The 20,815-nt window shown below is 39.6% G+C and overlaps 1 protein-coding gene across 6 annotated transcripts in view; it reads left to right on the top strand.

The window, feature by feature from the left end:
• MAST2 (microtubule associated serine/threonine kinase 2) overlaps positions 1 to 20,815 on the top strand; it is a 196,705-nt gene that overhangs the window by 15,836 nt on the left and 160,054 nt on the right. For all 6 annotated transcript variants that reach the window (XM_054073775.1, XM_054073774.1, XM_054073773.1 and 3 more), the window contains exons 2-3: positions 8,636 to 8,783; positions 12,474 to 12,616. In XM_054073775.1, coding sequence (XP_053929750.1) covers positions 8,636 to 8,783; positions 12,474 to 12,616 — 291 coding nt within the window. The remainder of the gene's footprint in view (positions 1 to 8,635; positions 8,784 to 12,473; positions 12,617 to 20,815) is intronic.

Raw genomic sequence — 20,815 nt, 5'->3', positions numbered from 1 at the left:
TTTCCTGATAAAGAGACACTAAGACAATGTTTGTGATGTGAACAAAAATAAATATATTTGGAGATATGAAAGTTCACTCATTGAAAAAAAAAATCAGCATCTGTGTTGAAGGGAATTCAGGCACCCTGCACTATGTTCTGGTAATTCTTCCCCTTTTTATAAGCAATATGAAATTATAGGTCTTTTAAATGCACAGCATAAGATACAGCTGTGTTTCTGCTGCTTGCCTGGTTGCTTAAGCAGTTCCATTTTAGTCCTTCTTACAGCATGATTGTAATAAAAGGTCTTAAATGAGGTGTTTTCTGCATAATAAAGAGCTGAATAAGTCTGTGAGAAACTGTCTAATGAGAAAAGTTTTGGCTTGTTGAAACCTTGGATTATGGTCTTTAGCAAATCTAAACATATATCTCTATTTGACTGTAAAATATCTAATAAACAAGAATACAGAAGATAAATTTGAGTATTTGATAACATATAGGATGCTAAAGAGAATGTGCAGCAATACAAGCCAGTGGTGTTGAGACTCATCACACGCTTGGTGCATCTGAGTTTAACGAAAGAAAATATTCAGGCTGAAGGTGTTATTGAGGTCTTATAACGATAAATTTTGATACAAATCACATTTTTTTCAGTCATGATTCTTTCAATCCTTGCAGCAGACAGGAGTCTAATGGACAGATGATAGGTTATAGAGTTATTCATGTTTTTTTTTTTTTTTTATCTGGGCAGGAGTTCATTTCCATGGTTTGTACAACCTTTTGATGTTTGAAATACTTATGCTAGGATATCAGTGATAAAGGAATGATGTGGCCTTTAATGTGCAGTGTCTTTGTTCAGTCTGGTTTTGTTTTCAGTATAACTAGCAAGCACATTGTGGGGTTTTGAGTTTTGATATATTTATTGATAGTGGTTTCTTTGAGCTTCTGTAAAGTTTGATACAGACTTTAGTAGAGGCTCTGTTAGCTTTTTCTCCCATAGATGAAATTCTTTTGCCTTTAGGCATTTACAAGCAGAATTTAAGAATTACACTACCCTCTTGTCTCTTAGTAGGGACATCCTGAAGTAAGATCAAATACTTTGCTTGGTTAAACCATTGTGGTGTTATTTGTGTTTTCCTATAAGGACTAAACATTTCAGCTATTATCACTCAATCATGAATTACCGTGTCTTCTAGCCTGTGGCTCCATTAGGAATGAAATGATTCTGCATCTCACTGATTCTCAGAGAGGCAGTAATAATGCACATAGTTGTAAATATTTACTTTTTCTTTTTAACAAGATTTTAAATGCCTTCCTGCAGCTGGGAACACTTGGCAACAAAGTTAACAACTTGAACTTCCCTGTGAAACAACATTAAGTCTTCTAATTCAGTACTTTTAATCAAACATGCCTTGGAGTTGTTTCCTAAGAGTTATCAGGAGAAAAATCCTCCCATTGGAAGCACAATATAGGAGGGTTCATCTCTTAGTATAGTTTTTTTGACACTACCTCTTTCAGGAAACATTCTTTCTTTTCTTGTTTGTTTTTAAATGAGATTTTTGTTTTTTACAGAAGGATTTAAATTTATTTTATATGTTTTCTGTCATCTCTGTTATAACTACAGAGGTAGCTATTGGTATTCAGGCTGAGAGAGTTGGGGTTGTTCATCCTGGAGAAGAGAAGGCTCCGAGGAGACCTTAGAGCAGCTTCCAGTACCTGAAGGGGCTACAAGAAAGCTGGGGAGGGACTGTTTACAAAGGCTTGTAGTGACAGGAGAAGGGGCAATGGCTGTAAACTAGAGAGGGGCAGATTTAGACTAGACATAAGGAGGAATTTCTTCATTGTGAAGGCAGTGAAGCACTGGCACAGGTTGCCCAGGGAAGCTGTGTCTGCCCTGTGCCTGGAGATGTTCAAGGCCAGGCTGGATGGAGCCTTGAACAGCCTGATCCAGTGGAAGGTATATCCTCACAAACTGTATATCTTCACAAACCGTATATCTTTATTGAAAACATCACTGTGGCAATAACACTTAGCTTTCCAGTAATTCTGAAAAGTTGGTATTGACACTAAATGCAGTTTATATATTTACCTTTGTCGGAATATTGGGATTTATTGCAAAGTTCTTCAAATAAATCTATTAAAGAGAAAAATATTGTGAAACTCTTTTCTGTCTTTAAAATGCCGACACTTTTATATAATGTAATATATTCTGTATAGCTGTTCTCTCTCGTTGATGTAGTAAACCAACATATTATGGCCTCTAAGAGGCTGTGTTGATTTAATGTAATTTTCCTTGATTCTGCTGTCTCTGACATTTTTCAGGATGCTGCTGGCAAGCTCATGACTTAAGCAGATATATTTAAGAAGAGTCTTAGTTGCGAGTTCTTATTGAACCTACAATTTTGGTCACACTTGGGCTCACCTCAGCTTCCTGGTAAACTTCTGGGCCTCTTCCTTCAATATGTCATGTCCAGGATAGAAAGTGAAGGCAAATTTCAGTGCTAAATACTAAAGCATAAGTACTAAGATTCCATTGTGTTTATTACTACTTATTTGGACAGCTATTTGGCTTGCAATCTGTTCTCTAAGCCTTTAATTTTCTTTTTCAATGTCTTCTAAAGTATATTAGAGGAGATCTAATGACAGGACCAGATTTATCTTTTGTTAAGGATATGCACACACATAATATAAAGTGATGGGGAATGGCTGAGAAGAAAGAGAATGCTTCTTAGATATGTGCACCCAATTGTGACACAACAGGCTTTTATCTTTTAAAAGACAAACAATACTACTGAAAAATAGAAAATGCATCTTTCAGTGTTTTTTATTGCTTTAAAAATTTTGGAAAGTGTCAAGTTATCGTTGAGGTGCATTAGTCACTGGTTTTCTTCCTTACTAAATGAGCTAATATTAGTGTATTCTTTGCCAATTTATTGTATTTAAACTTTCATTTTTTTTCTTCCTTCTGACAGTTTGCTAGCATTCACTTTCAGATGACCTTAGATTGTTGTACTCATTAGGCTTTAGAAAAAATGATTTCTCTTTTTTTTTTTTTTTTGATGGATTGTGTGGTCATACAAAACTTTTTTGTAGATATTTTTGTTTCCCTTTGCCCACCCTGACTAATAGTTTAAACATGTTTTGACCTGCAGCTTTGAGTATTCGTTAGCCACAGTATTTGCATGTTGTAGAGATCTCCAGGAAGAATATATTTTTCAGTTAGTTAGAACAATTAGTGTAAGGAAGTGCTCCTTTGTGTGATCTGTTGAATCTTAAACGTAGGCCATGAAGACAGATCTTAAGAAGTTTTTCCCCAACATTAATCTGTTGCTGATCTATCCGTCTGACTAACTGTGTGGTACTTCATCTTGGCAGTTCAAGGAAGTGCTTTGACTTGCATCCGTGCTTTCAGTATTTGTCTGCCATTTGTAGATAGAGGATCTGTGCTGTGTCACTCTCTTGCAGCACTGTTAAATTAATTTTAGAAAAAAAAAAGCTTCTGAAAATCATTGCAATGGAATCTGTGTATGTTCTTCTATTTCTTGCTTGAATTGCATGGGAGACTTTCCCTATGCAATGGAATGGAAAAGATGATTGAAGGTTTGTGGTAGCTGTATTCTGAAATTACCGCATCAGGTTTGTAACATGGGATATTAGTGTAATCTTACACATCGGGAAGCACGTTTGATTTCTTGTCTTTTCTCTGCAGCTATTGTTGCAGTCTGTCTGATTTTTCATCTTGCTGAGTGTTATAACCCCTCTGTGAGACTTCAACAAGAGACACAGACTTGTATGTATTTCCAGTGCCACAGCTATTCCAATTCTTTTTCTGTGCAGTTGTGGTAAGTGACTGAGCTGAAAAAATGCAGAACCTTTCACTGTTAAGAAAAGCCTTTGCCATTCTTCTTCATATCCTACTGTTTCCAGTTACGTGAGCAAACTTTTGTATTCTCCTTTTGAAGGACTGCTAGGAATAATCTTTGCCTAGCAAATCAAGATCGTTTGTGTGATGCTTTTATCTTCAGTCCTGAGCTTTGCAGGCTTCAGCTGGCTGTTTGAACTTAAGTTTTAGCTTGTGGCAAAAGCCACAAATCCGAAGTAAATGAAGGTTTTTTTTCTGTCACCTTTGAAAAGAAATTAATGAAGAGAGGCTCATAGTCCTTTTCACACTGCGTGAGCAGTGTTTCTGTTACGTGCTTACTGATGCTTTCATTTCTAAAGCTGCAATAATTTTTTTCTTTTCAAAAGTAAAAGTGGAGTCCTTAGAATTACGGCAGTCTGTGCTATGTAATCTATTCTTCAACCACTTGCTTTGGTGGCTTAATTTACTAATTTGAAAGCATCTAAGCAAAACTTTGCTTTATCGCTGCAAAGAGTTTCTTCATCCGTTGGTTTGAAATGTTGTATAAGATTTTTCTGTCCTTTGTATCTATTAAATCTTGCTTTGGGCAAGGACAAGGGAAAAAACTCTTCCTGTAGGTTTTTTTTCCTTCCTTGTTTAAGACTGGTGACATAAATTGCTGCCATTTCTATGTAGTTTGTCTATGAACTGTGATATTAAAGCTGGGCTTTGGTGGGCGAGTGAAATAAGTTACAGTCTTAGGAAAGACAACTCTATTGTTGAGTTAAAACTTTCCCTCTTCGTTGTTTTGCTCACACAATGTAGGCATAGCTCTTAGAAAAGGAAACTTTAAACTGGCTGTGTTGTACTTTTCATTTTTTAAAACACAACAGGCTATCTATCTCAGAACAGCGTGCTGGATTTTTTTTTGGTATTTGAAAAGTGAGTTTAACATTAGATAAACCTACAGAGTGCGGTTGGGGTCCCTTTCTTCAAAACACTCAACAGCTCTGTAGTCTTCTCAATATTGCCCAAGTGTTTAATGTGCTTAACAAAAGAAGGTGTATGAAGAATTTTCCATATGTACTAAGCCCTGTAGAAGACAGTGTAGATTCTTTGGGGAGTGTGTGAAGCTGTTCCCTTTCCACTGTCCCTTTCATAGCTTTGTGGTACAAGTCCTGGTGGGGAGGAGTTGCTTAAGCTGGGGATGGCTGTTGAAGAAATGGATATGGAATGCTGTTGAGGAGCAATGTGCACCATTGGGTTGATCTGAAAGGTGGCTGTAGGCAGGATGTCACAGCTGAGCAGATATTGTGGTAGAAGAAGGTGTGCCCTTCAGTGTTGGTGCCCCATGTGCTCCCATCAGTTGGTGCACTTCTGATTTAGATATTATCAGATTGAAAAAGCTTATGTGTAGTAATTCAGAAAGAAATATCAAGAATTTGTCATCTTTTTATTGATAAGAGATTCTGTTTAGAGAGGAAAGGGAAGGGTAGGGGCACATGCTTTAGTTGGTAGGTGTATGCGAATGTCTATATATTGGGTGGCAAAGGAGATGTAAAATACAGAAATTATTTGTAACATGACTTACAGTACTGTTGTTTCTGACTTTACTGCCTTTCCTTCCTTTGATGCACCAGATGAATGAATGTTCTTTCTTAGTTGAGATACACTGAGAGTGAGACATATATGTGTGTGTTAGAGGAGAGCTGAATGTGCACCTGAGGGAGGAAAACCCAAAACAACAAAACCCCCAAAACTCAGTCTTTAAAATTTAATTTCACCTGCTGATGGGTGTTCTTATTAATACAATAATCTCAAAATTGGTTTTGGACAGTGTCATTCTGCTGAAATTTTTTGCAGGCAAAATAATAGTTTATTATTTTATCTCAGATGAAGAGAAAGTCCTGCTTTCTTGCATGTGCTGATTTTTGCTCCTTTTCTTGGTTTAGATGCTGAATTAATTGCTGACTTGAGAGTAAAATGACTAAATTTATTGGAGGTTTGTTAGCGAGGTAAGCTGTACCTTTCACTCTAAGGATGTCACACTGAATCATCATCAAGACGTGTGAGGTGTTTGTGGAAGTGAAGTAACAGCAAAGAAGTAGCTAAGAAAATTCCACATGGCCTTATCCTTGTTTCCTGATGTTCTTTCCTGCCTACCCTTCCCCAAGTTATTTTCTAGCATTTGTGCTGGGTAGAAGGAACAGGATGTAAAGGGGGTGCCCCAAGCTACAGTTCAAGTAGGGGGTGTATTCTGTGTCAGTTTTGGGTGCAGATATGTTTGGGGAGGGATGGGCTGTAGCAGGCAGCCATTTTTGCTGGCACGAGATTCCATCGATGTCCTGCTTGCCCTCTTTCCAACACGGCTGAACATGGTGGAGGAGCAGTAGAGGTGCAAGCAGGGCTGTGCTTCCCCTTCCTAAAGGAATCCTGGTGAAGGCAAGACGGTGACAGACACGGTCTGTGCAGCGTGAGGGTGGGAATGAAGCTGGCATTTGTAGGGAATTGTGTAAGCAGTCAGTATGTGGCCTGAGGGGATGACCAGGAGCATCTTCTGCACAGGACCTTTCAACAGCTGGGGCGAATTTCTGGGAAGTAACTAGATATTGAAGGATGCTGGGAACAGTTGTTAGAATTGAAGCATAACAAGTGGGAGAGGGTTGTCTGGGTGAGATTTTTAACTAATTTTCTCTTGACCTGGAGTGCCCATGTTTTTTTCTGAGGTACAGTATTTTCTGACTGTGACAGCTGGGAAGCACATGATGTGTTTTAGGTGTTACAGACATTTAGGAAAAGTGATATTAAAAGTGTGTGTGTGTTTCTGTACCTTTACTTAGACATGCATACACATGTAACTGCTTTCTGCCATTCCAAATAGAAACAGCAAAGCCTTTCTTCCCTTGGCCTCTGCAGCTCTCGGAGGCGAGCTGGGGGACTGCTAATGTCATAATTCAAAATCACTTAGCTTGCTCCTAAGCACCGACAGATGTGATAGATGTCTTTCAGCTCTCCAAATGACAGAGAAACAGAAGCATAGGCTGCTGGAGATGAAGGTCTGCAGTACCTTTGTGGAAAAGATCAAATGAAAATGTGAGATTCCTTGCTGCAAGACGTATGTGAAGAACCTTAAGATTAATGTAGGTGTCAGCTCAAGCAGTTTTCTCTGCCCCAGGTCACTTGTTTTCATGCCTCTTCCCACTCTTCCACCAACATAAGTGTTTGCAGTGGTGTGACGAACTGGATAAATGAAGTGACCTACTTTAACCCAGGTGTCTCTCTTGATCTGGTTTAGACAGTGTAGTGAGTGAATGTCTAACCATAACCAGAGGAAGAAATTGTATCAGTGCAGTACCTTTCAACTTGAGAGGTGTGCGCCACCAAAGCAGATGTGGAGCAAAGCACTCTTGTCCCTCAAACAAATAACAAAGTTATTTACTGTTATGAGGTGCTAAAATGATTAAAAGGAGGTGGGATCTAAGAAGGGTCAAGAATGAGTGACTCAGAGCTAAGTGAGGATTCTGTTTAAAATCCAAATTCAGTTCTTTCATGTAAAACCACTGTATTTATGTCCTTCCTTCCCTCCACCTCCCCCCAAAGAAAAGAATTCTTGAAGTTTTTAGTGTGTGTCATCCTGGTTTGGATTGGGCAGTTTGAGGCATAACGCTGTAGACTGAATAGATGTTTAATTAATAACTTCAGAAATAGATTTTGACTGCAACCTGCAAATGTTAATTAAAAACTGCTTACTGGTAGATTAAGTGTTGATCTAAATGTGGTTTAAAACTATGTTAAACCATGTGGTAATGTATCATGCAGGAAAGTTCCTTTCAGTTTGTTTCCGTGCAGTTTATTTTCTGCTTCAGATGATATTTGATGAGGATAAGCATTGCTTGAAGTACTGTAGAGCTAACGAGAGACATTTGAAATAAAATGGAGATATCCGTTAAGACTTGTGGAATGTGTTGCTCTACTACAGAGAAGGGAGGACTTGACCAGGTTAATCTATATAGGCTATAACGGAAAGTGTCACATTATCTTCAAATTCATGCATGATAGCTGTGCTTGTAATTCTTTCAGTGTGAACTGAGAGTTTGACACCTCCAGAAGAATTAAATGCATGAGGAAAGCCCTGTGGTTGTGTTTGGCACTGTTCTACCTACTGCTATTTCGATTGAAGGTTTGCTGTACGCTGTGAAAGGAATTACACATGTGGGAATGATTCTGACAAACGCATGTCTGATTTTGTTTACGTTAGAAACAAAGATGTTACACAAAGGATGATCTCGTTAAATTATTATTTAGTGATACAGATGGTCTTGTGGTAGACCTGTGACTCATAATAGGAGTTTTGTGTTGCGCTTAGGCATCGCCATGCTTTCTTTATAGGTGTATTATTTATAGACTAGATGGAATAAATATTCAAGAAATTCAGAGCAAATACTCTTTGCCCTAGCAGGAAATAATCAGGAATCAAAGCTGAACCTGATTTTTCAGTAGCCTCTTTTCCTACACACTGGAAGAGCAAATAAGTGCTGTAGCATAACTGCCTCCTAATTCCGAATATTCTTAATGATATTCCCTGCAGCAATAGTGATTCAAGAACCATAGTTGACTGAGATATTGTGATGTGTTTTCCACACAGATACGTGACACAAGAGAGAGGGATTTGCAATTTTAAGTGATTTGGGGTTTTTGTATGTGTGGTTTATTAGTTTGTTTTTTTTTAAACAGACTTGTTTATGCACTGGAGATGTTTCACAAGACGGATACTTAGCTGTGATTAATGAACTTCTGCTTGTTTTTCTTTCTACAGGAGATGATAACAGAGTCCACTCCGCTACGTTGCAGGAAGCTCAGTAATCCTGACATCTTTTCATCTGCTGGGAAAACCAAGCTCCATCGTCAGCTAAGTCAAGACGACTGCAAGCTGCGAAGAGGTAGTTTGGCAAGTTCTTTGTCAGGTATGCCCTTTTGTAAAGATCATATGACAGTTCATTAGTATTAAAGGTGGAGTATTAATTGTTAGCATAACACTTGCAATACAAGATACTGATAAAACTCTTTAAAACTAGAGGTCTTTTTGGGAAGGCGCACAAAATTTTATGTGAAAGAAAGATGCAAAACCAGATATTAGTAGAAGAGTGAAAAAGAGAGACTGGATTTGCAGTCAATTCCTGTGTATTGCCCAGTGTGAAAAGTTAGAAGCTAAGACTTGATGTGCAAAGTTAAAAGAAGGGAACAGTGGAATTTCGGGCAAGACAGTGATGCATTCTTACCTCGTCTGCTTTTAAGGCCAGCACTGGCTGTAAGCTTGCCTATTTTGCTATGTATTTTTTTACTGGGAAGTTGACTTTTACATCAGGTTCAAACCATTATTTAGTTTCTTTTTGGCTTCAGAAGCACTGTAGGCATTCGTGATTCAAAGTAAAATTCCTGCTTACTAACTAGATGTTTTTTTCAGTTTGTATAACTTTTTTTTTTTTTTTTATTATTTCTGAACACAGTCTTCAACCCTGTCAGAGAGTTGAGTTTGTCAACTGTAGAACCATGGAGTGAACACAGTATAGTAATTAGCCAAAAAAGTGGAGGAGCAGGCTCAGTAGTTTTCTTTTTCAAAGGTTTCGTATGTGGACTAGGGGATGGTTTCACAGCTGTTTAAAGCTGGTATCAAAGTCTGTGATGCTGACATTAGAACATACAGACCTGCACGATCAGTTTAGAATGGAATGGCTGATCTACCTGAATCTCACTGTTGTTCTGTAGGGTTAACTTGGGAGACCATTTCCTCCCTCATTAGGTTGATTGCTTGACTAGTTGTGCTGTAGGGTTAACGTCGAGCTTTCTTCCCTCATTAGGCTGATGCTTAACTATTTGCATATCAGTGCAAGGTGAATGTTTAGAAACTCTGAAGTAGGAGGGGGAGAGAGTGAAACTACCCATTTTGGCAGCAACACGGCCTTGACTTACATGATTGTGAAAATAGATCCAGTCCTGGTCCCTCCATCCTTTATCAGAGAAGATAAATATTTTAATGTTTGAGATTGTAGGTGGAATAGAATTAAGTAAGCAGTAAAGTACACACATTTTATTTTGGCTTGGCTTTGTCCGAATGTTTTATTTGTAATAAGTATCCTGTTTCTGAAAAATGGAAACATTCATAGTGCTTAGCACTCATATAAGTTTGTTCACTAAGGTAGGTTTATCACTAGAGAACAGAAGCTTATTAACTACACACCTGTCGACTGATTAAAATGACCAAAGATAGTACTGAGATTCGTTTTGGGTTTGGTTTTTTTCTTCAGTAGAAGTAAGACATGAAAAGTAAATAGGAGGAAGCAGGAGAACTGGAGTAGTTCTGTTTCTTTTTATTGAAATAATTTTTATGTTTGGAAATGACATTTTTGTAAATTTTCTGTTCTGAAATGATGATCTCCAGAACTTGTTGCTGCTTCTTAATGACTTTTCAATCTACTGTAGCCTGATTCAGGAAGGAGGAAAAAGCCTCAATAGGATCAATTGGATTAAAAACCCATAGATATTCAAATATGTATTTTAAATGTAGGTGTTTGGAATAGATTTAGGATTTGAGGCATGGCAGGGAAAAGGCTTTAGCTTTGAACTCCATCCCCAAAATAATTCCACCTTATTTTTGCAAGAGAAGGAAATAATTTTTAAGAGTGCAGATGAGTGTGCACGCAAACTGCTTGGCTTAGAGTTCCATCAAGTGTAAAATCTATCTTCCTGGATTCAGATTTTGTGGAACTAAAAGGACATACTGATAACTATATCTTATGGAGATTTAAATGATGTTGTTCTTGCTCTCAAACACTGACATTTTGAACTGTTAGATAATATGATTTGAATTTCTACTATAGGCTACCTTTTTAGTGCTTTTCTGAGATAAATGCAGGGGTGTACTTCTCTGTAGTTTTAGATCTCTGCAGACAAGAGGAGTCATTGTACTTACACATAATCTTGAAAATGAGCAAACAATTAAAATCTTGTCCATAGCTGGAAGCAGCTTGAGTGGGACTGAGAAGTAACTAAAATATTCTGTGTCTGCTAGCCAAAATTGCTCTTTTTCATCTGTTGTACACTTGGAGTTATTCTGTTTAAGTGTACTTGGCCATTGCTTACAGCTTTCAGAGAAAATTAGCATAAGCAAATTAAAAAAAAAACCCCAAACACCACAGCTACCACTCGCACTCCTCCCCCCCAGCATCGCAACTGATCACATTATGTGATGGTTTTCCAAATATTGTGGCTGCTTTTATGAAATTAATGTAGTGTTTCTTTCCAAATTCTAAGGTGAAGCTGAATTTGCAAAATAGCTTACTACCTCTGAGAAAAAAAAGTATTTTTCTGCAGTTGTGTGATTAAAGACAGAGACTTCTCCCTGCTACTTATTACAACAAATGTCTTAGTCCCCTGTGTCTCCTGTTGCAGTATATGAGCGTATAATAATCTGCTGAATGCAACTGTCTTCACTGTGCTTGGAAGGGAGGAGTGTGTGTAATTTAGTCTCACAGTCCTCATTTTAAGGAAAAGAGGTATTATTCACTCCCGTTTCGCAGATGGTGAAACTGAAGTACAGACGCTGACTGACCAGAGTTACAGAGGAATTCATCTGGAAGCTAATAATGGAACCCAGATTTAAGACTTCTTCACTTACATGTTTTTAACCACAAGGCTATCTATCTTCTCTTCTTTTTTCAGGAATAACATTGTAAAAGGAAACTGTCAAGCTCCATGAAATCAAAATATGACCTACTTTGACTTTAGATCTTTCTCATTGTGGAAATTTACTGCTTGACGCTTTTCAAAAAGGAGCGTTATATTGACAAGAAAAAAAGTATCGAGCAGATCCTTTTAAATGACTACTGTACTTCCTGCAGTAAAGTGCAGCGGTTTTTAACTTGTCGAGATAGGAACTACTCTTCTCATTGTTTGTGTATGTAGCATGACAGATTAGCGTCTGCACTAATCAATCAGATAAAGGGAGACTTGGGAAAGCTATGGATTGTTTTGCTTTTAAGATAATACGATATTGCTGAATAGTGAAATTGTTTAAACAGAAAATATCCATCCATGGTTCAAAGCGAAGCGATGTTTAAACATCCACTATATTCTGATCACAGCTGCATGAAATCTGCTGCTGAATGTTCTAATGGTAGAAGAAGGTGAGGATGTCTTAGCTTTTTAGAAGAGGTAATGTTTTACAATTAAATTTACAATTCTTTTCACAAGAATTTTTAAAATGTTACATAAGAGATTTTGCTGCATTAGCACTTCCTCTCTATATAAAAAGAATTTTTTTAATTGGCAGAAAAATATTATTTCCTTATTAGGGTTTGTGAAATATGGAAATGCATAAAGTTATAGAAGTCTATTTCTACAAGGTTTTGGATTTACCCATTACCTCGTAATATAAAAGAGATTTTTTGCAAACACTTGGTTATCAAACAATGAATTTGCAGGTGGTGTGCTCTTACAGGTTGCTCTTACAGGTTCTAACTTTGCAAAACCTTTAAGTTGCTTTTTTCTATTAAATGCTTTTTTCTCTACATTGAATATTTGTTTTCAGCATTTTATTTTGAGCTTGAAAACTTGTTTAAAAACAAGCTGATAGTATTTTCGTTTTCTTTTTAAAGGAAAACAGTTACTTCCCTTATCAAATAGTGTCCACAGTGGAGTGGGACAGACGATATGGCAGCCACCTGGAGATACCTCAAACCTGGTCCGCATGAGAAATCAGTCCCTTGGACAATCTGCTCCTTCACTTACCGCTGGTCTGGTGAGTGAGTCTGGGAAAACTCATGAGGATTTTGTGCTATAAATAAAAAGTGGTGTGATCCTGTGCTTTTGTTTTTACCTCGTGTTCTCTGCTCAGTGAATGCAGCATTTTCTTCTTGTGGGCTGTTTTTAGGATACAGGGTGAATTAGGAGGGGAGATGGTGTTCATCCTGCTGTTGACAAAAAGCAGAAAAAAACCATGTGTGCATGAAGAATAATTTCATTTTGGGGAAGCCCTTCTCAATGCTACTTGGGCTGCTTGATACCTGAAAGACAACATCATTGAAAGTCTAGGGAGATGTGAGCATGGGAACTTGACCACTTAAAACATGTTCAATTGGGGAACAGCTTTTTGAGTAGCTACCTCTGCCTTTTTCCCTAGAGAATAGGTAGTGGGATCAAGCTGGAAGGCTAACTGTCCGAGGAATTGAAGAGCTAGAACTGACATCTACTCTTCTGTGTGGTTTCTGTCAAAAGGTTTTGGTAAAGTGAGTGTATTTTTGAAGAGCGTTGCTTTGCTGAACTAGCATTGTCTAAGAAGAGAGTATTCTGTTTGTGGGGGGAACTCAAGTGGCTATAATCAAGACTGAACTCCAAACCAAAGGAACATATGTTTTGATTGTAGATTTTCTTTATTACCTCTAAATATCTAAAAATCACTGAAGTGCAAGGAGAAGAAAAGTATAAGAGTAGGAAAAGACAGTTATTTGTGAGCACTCGTGTATGCAACAGAAATTATTGCTGAATAGTAGACCAAAAGTGAAGCTAGAAGCTGTTTTTGCTGAACTTCCATAGAATTGACCATATAACAAGTTTGACTCAAATGAGGAAGTTTTGGTGTGCACTATTTTAGAGAGCTGCAAGTAACTGGAGAAATTAATATTACATTGTAAGACTGTGTAGAAGCAATGACCCCTTAAGTAAATGGTTGTGCCCTGGAGATAGCCCTTAGATTGTTAGCCCTTCAGATTTTTTAGGGGATCCTAGACAGTTTGGCACCACCAGGTTATTAAGGTTTGAAAAGCTATGCATTTGTATTACTAATAATTTTGATTTCACAACGAAGTATATGTAATCTTAGCATTTTCAGACATGCCACTGTAGTGAAATTCTCCCGATTTGATTTAATTGTGTTGGTTTAGTTTGGTGTCTGCTCAGTGTTTGCCTTAAATTTCCATTCTTATCAGTGGGTATCATATTGTGTCAACAGAAAGAGAAAATGCTCACCGGAACTTGGCATCTAAGTATTTATCTGATAAGGGTTAAAAAAGACAGTATGTTAAAATGCAGGTCTGCTATGTAGAAGCAGGCAAACACCTTGAAGCTTTGCAGCTTAAGTGAAGGAAAATAACTGTGCTTTAAAACAAAGCATTAGTTCTCAGATATTTAATTTTGAATGCCGGTTCACTGCTTAGCAGCTGTGTAGGATTCAGGGAGCTGCAGATGCGTCTGTGTGTTACAGTTCTGCATGTTACTAATAGGATGTATTTTCAGTTTGTCGTGGCAGGGTTTGTGCTGTCTGTCAAGCGTTTTGAAATGAAAAACACTGCCAGTAACTTATTTTAAAGTAATTTAAAAATCTCTGCTTTCTAATTAAAGCAGTATTTAGGTACTGAACTATATGGTCACTTTGCTATCTTTGTGTATTTATGGTAGGCTCTATGTTAATTACAGTTGCAGTTAATTAAGCCTAGAAATTAAGAATTTTATATATGAATTGGGCTTCTGAAGCAATGACTAAAGAGCTGGTCACAAGATGAACACCTAATTAAATGCAGTCAGTCCTGGGATCTTGGAGCTAGTTACATGTTCACAGCTGTTTTAATATGCTTGTGGTATTGAAATACGCTTCACAAATTAGAAGAGCAAAAGGTCTCTTGCCAGTATAATTAATCTCCTTTGAAGAACAGCTCTATTAAGAGATGAGTAGGTTCAGTAATGCAGAGTGTCATTTTAATATGCCACCCTTGATTGCTAGAGCATTTAATTCTTTTATTATTTGTTATAATACAATAGACTGATAGCTAGGGAGAAGTGGGAGTCTAGAACGGGAAAGCCAGAATACTCAAAGCGATGTGTATTGTTTCTGTTCCCTCTTTTTGGCACTATAGCTGTCAGTGGATTTTACTTTGCTAAATTGCTTTGCTGGCATTCAGTAGTGTGTTGTTTTACTTTCGAACCGCTACTAATCCTACAGATTGTTTGCTGTGTTTAAATTGCGTTCTTTTCAACTTTGAAAGTATTTGCAAAACGGAAAGATAAATTAACAATAGCAATTCCATAGAAATTAGTTTGCAGTTTCTGAAACAAGGTAGGCTTCTTATCTGCAATAACTCAAGTGCTGGAAATATATCAAATTCTAGCATGCTAAACTATATAAGCACAGTTTATTGTTAGACAGAATCTTTCAGCTCGTATGTGTGTGATAAATGCGGATTAATAATTTGGTTTAGCTGTTGCACCCCTAGATCCTTGACTTGAGAAAGAACCCAGAGCAGACTGGATGCTGGGTGCTCTCAGCGTGGAATGATAGATGTTGATCTGACCTGTGTGCTTCTAAATATACGTGAGGATTTCAGGGGATGACCTTCAGCTGATCATCTACTCTTAAGATGGATGACTCGGATCCCAGTAGATTGAATTCTGGGGGGGGAGTGTCCTACTTAAGACTTTTCAGTCCCTAAGATAGCCAAGGAAGAAGTCGGAGAAGGAAGACATAAGCATCATTGTGAGCATCTAAGTGGTGTTTCTGCTCCCAAGGCCCAAATATAGTAAAAACTAGAGGCACAGGGAGTGTGTATAAAGTGTGTGTGTATAAGGAACAGAAGGATAATGATGTGGAAAATCTCTTATGATTTAGTTTGGGGGTTTATTTATCAGACATCTCGATCTGTTGTAAAAAGAATGAGAACTTGGACTGTGTTTTGAAGGCAGCTGATGTGAATGATCAGGCATATGGACGCATTCTCTTATGAAGAAGGGCATGAAGAGCATCAGAGTTTCTTCATTTTAGAAAGGAATAAAGAGCTTTGTGAAGACAAGTTTGTGACTCTCGTAGAAGAGGTAGATCAGGAGTGTCTTTCTTGGAAATACTTATTTTGACAAACCTCAATCTGAATGAAATTCTTTGCCAAAAGCAGTGCTGTAAGGTGTTAACGCTCGAGCGCTGGAGCATTTATGGGTGGACAAGATTGTCCTCTCATGTTTGTTGTTAAGGACAGGTTGCTCAACTGGAGCACTACACTAATGCTGAAGAGGTATTTAATTTTGTGGAGGGAGTTGTGAGGTGTTTTGTTTGTCCCCCCAACCTTCTCGGCCCCAAGAGACGGCATTTCAAGTACGCTCTCCAGTGTTTAATGAAAGAACCACCTGACGGTGTGCCACCTGTTAGCTGGGACTCCATCTTTCATCCATTGCTCACTGTCTAATGCCTGGAAAAGTTTGAGGTATTCCAAAAATAAGAAGCCATGCACGTTCCTTCTGTCAGCTGTGGTGATGGGAAAACATTTGAAGAAGCCTGTTGGGAATTGGTGGTAGATGAGATACTTTTCTGAAAGAGATTTTGAACTTTTATTTCTGATTTTTTTTTTTTTAAATACTTAAAAACTTCAGTTTTCAGGACTGAACTGAAACTTGCTGTATTCCTTTGACTGAAGAATTGAACATAGTTTTTGAAAATGAGGATTCTGGCAGGGTGGTTGTAGTTCTCTTTTTGCTGTGAACTTTTTTCCTTTACACTGTGGTCCGTGGGCAGAGCCATTTTTTCATCTTCAGAAGTCTGAAGAAGTCTATGGGCTAAGCAACTGGTGCTCTGTTGGTGCTCTCATCATCTTCTGATGCCAGACTTAAAAGATTCTCTTCTAGGGTCAGTCTCTTCTGGTTTTACATTTATTTTGTAAGGTGCTGGTTAAAACAAAATCCGACAACTGTGTATTCTTTGCTGTTGTAGAGTGCCACATAGTTCACCTTTCCCTGGTCTTGTTTGAGAAGAAGTAGTTAAAACAAAAAGCCTCTCACATTTTGAATGATGATCTGGAGGACAGAAAGTCTCAAATGCAAAGATTTGAAACTACTAACAAGCTGAAGAACTTCCTGTGTTGAATAACACTGAGCCAGTGACACTGCCAGTTCAGCTGGATTTGCTGTGAGTGTTTGGTTCCCCAGGGCTGTGCGGGTCAGGCAGTAGTGAGTGGAATCGGACAGACAGTCATCCTTGTGATGATGGGTTCTTGTCTCTGTGAGGAAGTGTGTACTGGAAACTTGGTAACTGAGACAGACTTCACACTAGCATGTTATCTTTGCCATCCAAATCAGGAATGCTTTTTAGATACAGGAGATAATTTTGCTGTTGATTGTCTAAATTTTTATTCATTTTTAAAAATCTTTTTAGATATGTTAGGAATAGAATCCTTTGTACCCAGTATATGTACACACCTCCTGGAACAGTGTATCTGATCTTTATTACAAAAGGGTGTGTTTCAAATCTGTGTCATCCTTGGCTACCAGGAAGAGTGGCTAATTGGCTAGAGACCTGGGTGTGTGGGTGAGACTTTCCATTTAAAATGGGTGTTCCTATTTTAATTCCATTTAACTTTAGGTGGAAGCAAAATCCAGTTGCTAGTGTTTATAATGTAAACCATTTGTGGTGCTGGTCTGCCGTCTGCTGGTGGCCTTGGCAATGACAGAAATTATTCACTCCAAGATCCAAAGAAGCTTTTGTAAAGCGTTTTTAGAGATCCTGGTAATTGTTGGTGATTTTCCAGCCCAGGCACGTTACTCTGGCATTGTGTTCTGCAGCAACTCGTCGCTAATAGCCTCACAGAATAACAGAATGACCTGAATTGGAAGGGACCCAGAAGGCTCATCGAGTCCGACTCCTGTCCCTCCATAGGACAATCTTAAAATTCACACTGTGTGTCTGAGTGCATTGTCCAAAAGTGTCTTGAATATTGTCAGGCTTGGCAATCACTGCTTCCCCGAGGAGCTGTTCCAGTGCTCCACCACCCACTGGGTGAAGAACTTTTTCCTAATATCCAATCTAACCCTCCCCTGGTACATCCTCCTGCCATTCCCTCAGGTCCTGTCATTGGCCACCAGAGAGACATCAGCACCTACTTCTCCTTCCCTTGTGAGGAAGCTGTAGACTGCGATGAGGTCCCCCCTTCGGCTCCTCTTCTCCAGGCTGAACAGACCAAGTGCCTTTAGCTGCTTCTAATACGGCTTTCCCTCTAAACCCTTCACCAACTTTGTGGCTCATCTGGACGCGCTCCAGTAGCTTTAGACTCTTTTTATCCCACGGCGCTCAAAAGCCTGGCTGTTTCTTTAGCTGCAGTACGAATTAGCTTCATCGTTGAATACTATTTGGTGGCTTGCAGTGTTGTTTTTCCGGCAGCAGGGAGATGCTGGCTGGGACAGTTAGGAATAAGGTGAGATGGCCGTGTTTGCAGGTCACCCTCCGGAGCCGGTTGTGCCATCCCCGTGGCTCGGGGCTGTGCTCTGCTCCGCGGCCGCCGGGTGGCACGGCCGGGCTGGGGAGGAGGCAGAGCTGTGCTGCTCAGTCTGGAGCCAAAGGAGGCCTTAGTTCTATGTGGATTGTCAGTTCAGTACAGAGATTAATTCAAAAGGCTCGACGAAGGTCAGTGGAACCAGAAGTTCACACAGCATTCTGCTTCAGAAACTGTCAGCCTCTGGCCTGGACAGGCACACACTCTCCTGGGTTGATAACTGGTTGGATGGCCGGGCCCAAAGAGTGGTGGTAAATAGAGTTAACTCCAGCTGGAGGCCAGTCACAAGTGGAGTTCCTCAGGGCTCGGTACTGGGTCCAGCCCTGTTCAATGTCTTTATCAATGATGTGGATGAAGGCATTGAGTGCACCCTCAGCAAGTTTGCGGATGACACTAAGCTGGGAGGAAGTGTCGATCTGATTGAGGGTAGGGAGGCTCTGCAAAGGGATCTGAACAGGCTGGACCGCTGGGCTGAGACCAATGGCATGAGGTTCAACAAGGCCAAATGCCGGGTCCTGCACTTGGGGCACAACAACCCTGTGCAGTGCTACAGACTGGGGGAAGAGTGGCTGGAGAGCTGCACGGAGGAGAGGGACCTGGGGGTGTTTGTTGACAGCCGACTGAACATGAGCCAGCAGTGTGCCCAGGTTGCCAAGAAGGCCAATGGCATCTTGGCTTGTATCAGAAACGGTGTGACCAGCAGGTCCAGGGAGGTTATTCTCCCTTTGTACTCGGCACTGGCGAGTACACACCTTGAATACTGTGTTCAGTTCTGGGCCCCTCACCACAAGAAGGATGTTGAGCCTCTAGAGCGTGTCCAGAGAAGAGCAATGAAGCTGGTGAAGGAGTTGGAGAACAAGTCTTACGAGGAGCAGCTTAGAGAGCTGGGGTTGTTTAGCCTGGAGAAGAGGAGGCTGAGGGGTGACCTTATTACTCTCTACAACTACCTGAAAGGAGGTTGTAGAGAGGACGGAGATGACCTCTTCTCCCAAGCGACTGAGGACAGGACAAGGGGGAATGGCCTCAAGCTCCGCCAGGGGAGGTTCAGGCTGGATATCAGAAAAAAATTCTTCACAGAAAGAGTCATCGGGCACTGGAACAGCTGCCCAGGGAGGGGGTCGAGTCACCTTCCCTGGAGGTATTCAAGGAACGTGTTAATGAAGTGCTTAGGGACATGGTTTAAGGGAGTGATCGGAACAGTTGGACTCGATGATCCAGTGGGTCTTTTCCAACCTGGTGATTCTATGATTCTATGTTTCATGCTTCTTTATACTCTGTTTCAAACCTCCCCTAGATATAAACGAAAGTCCCATCTCTGGGTCTATTGCTTAGTCCCTCATGCTTTAATGGATTTACTGGTTATTATTTAGGATCTCTGCTTTCTGCAGGCATCTGGATAGCGGTTGTTAATCTCACAGCTATGAGGTTTTGGAAGGAATAGTGTTGGTAGTGACTAGCAGGTATCTGACTTGCAAATTAAACACAAAAAGCACAACAGCTGATTTTGTACGGCAGTGTCCAACTTTCTGCTCGCTGTGTGTGTTGGCAGTGAGGCGAGTGCATAGAGCTGAGACATGCTACCTCCTCACAAAAGAACTAGGTGTAGTCTCTGTCTTTTCATTGAAAAAATACAGTACAAGTTGGGGGACAAATCAGTAATGCCAGTTGTGTAGAGAGTTACCTCCTGCGGACTGACTGGGTGCAGGAGCGGGCACGCGAGTCTGATGAGAAAAGTTCATTTACATTTGTGTGCTCTGAAACACACAGCTGCTCTTCTCCCAGAATGTCTTGTCATAAGTGACCTGACTTCTAGTTTGTATTTTAGGTGGTAACATGTTGACTGTTTAAATGTTGCTGAGTACAGCTGAAAATGTTTTTGTCTGAGAATAGTCATTAAAGTTATAGCTGATAAATGACTATAAATTGTTTAGGGAGTAGATAACTTTCAGTACTGGACTGTATGAGTAGAATTTCATGCTTTTGTATTGTTAGAAAAGCAGAAGATAGCAGAAACTATGGTTGTATGAATAAATGAATTCTATTACTGTATGAAGTCATGGAAGTTTCATGTTAAAATAGCAATTGTAATGATTTGAGATGGGAAGGAAGTGGACTTTCAAATTAAGACTATGAGAAGTCTAAGCTTATGCATACTAATCAAAATTTTGTATTTACTTATGCTGCAAAGTCTATGGGTGAATCTTTGAGTGTTTGGGTAATTTATCAGTTTTGGAATATGTGGCTATAAGGAGTCAGACAGAAGATGAGTGTAGCTTGAAGAACTAAAGCAGTGTCCAGGCTTGCGTTTGTTTGAAGAGACTAGGTTTGTGGTAGGGGTAGGGAGCAAGCTCTAGACAGAGAGCTGTACGTATGGGCGTGAGCTGAACAAGGATTTTGGACCTGATAAGGCGGGGCAGTGGGGAATAAGGCCTTTGCAAAGAAGTAAATGATAATGTAAGCAAACAGCAGGAGAGTTTCTTTGAATCTGTTTAAGTGTTCTGAGCAAAATCTTGAGCCCTGGGCAGTGTTTAGAGTGCATGCAGAGACTTACCTTTGTCACAGCTTTAAGGTATCACTGGTAGGAAAACTAAAATGCATATGCTATAATTCTGTGTCTTTTCATGATACATCATGGCACGGTCAGCAGTCTGGAGAGAAAGGATGCCATCCAGAGGGACCTGGACAGGCTTGAGAGG

Source organism: Cuculus canorus, chromosome 8 (genome assembly GCF_017976375.1).
Source record: "Cuculus canorus isolate bCucCan1 chromosome 8, bCucCan1.pri, whole genome shotgun sequence".
NCBI classification, from domain to species: domain Eukaryota; kingdom Metazoa; phylum Chordata; class Aves; order Cuculiformes; family Cuculidae; genus Cuculus; species Cuculus canorus.
Note: the sequence above shows the minus strand (reverse complement) of the source record. Positions and strands in the feature narration are given on the sequence as shown.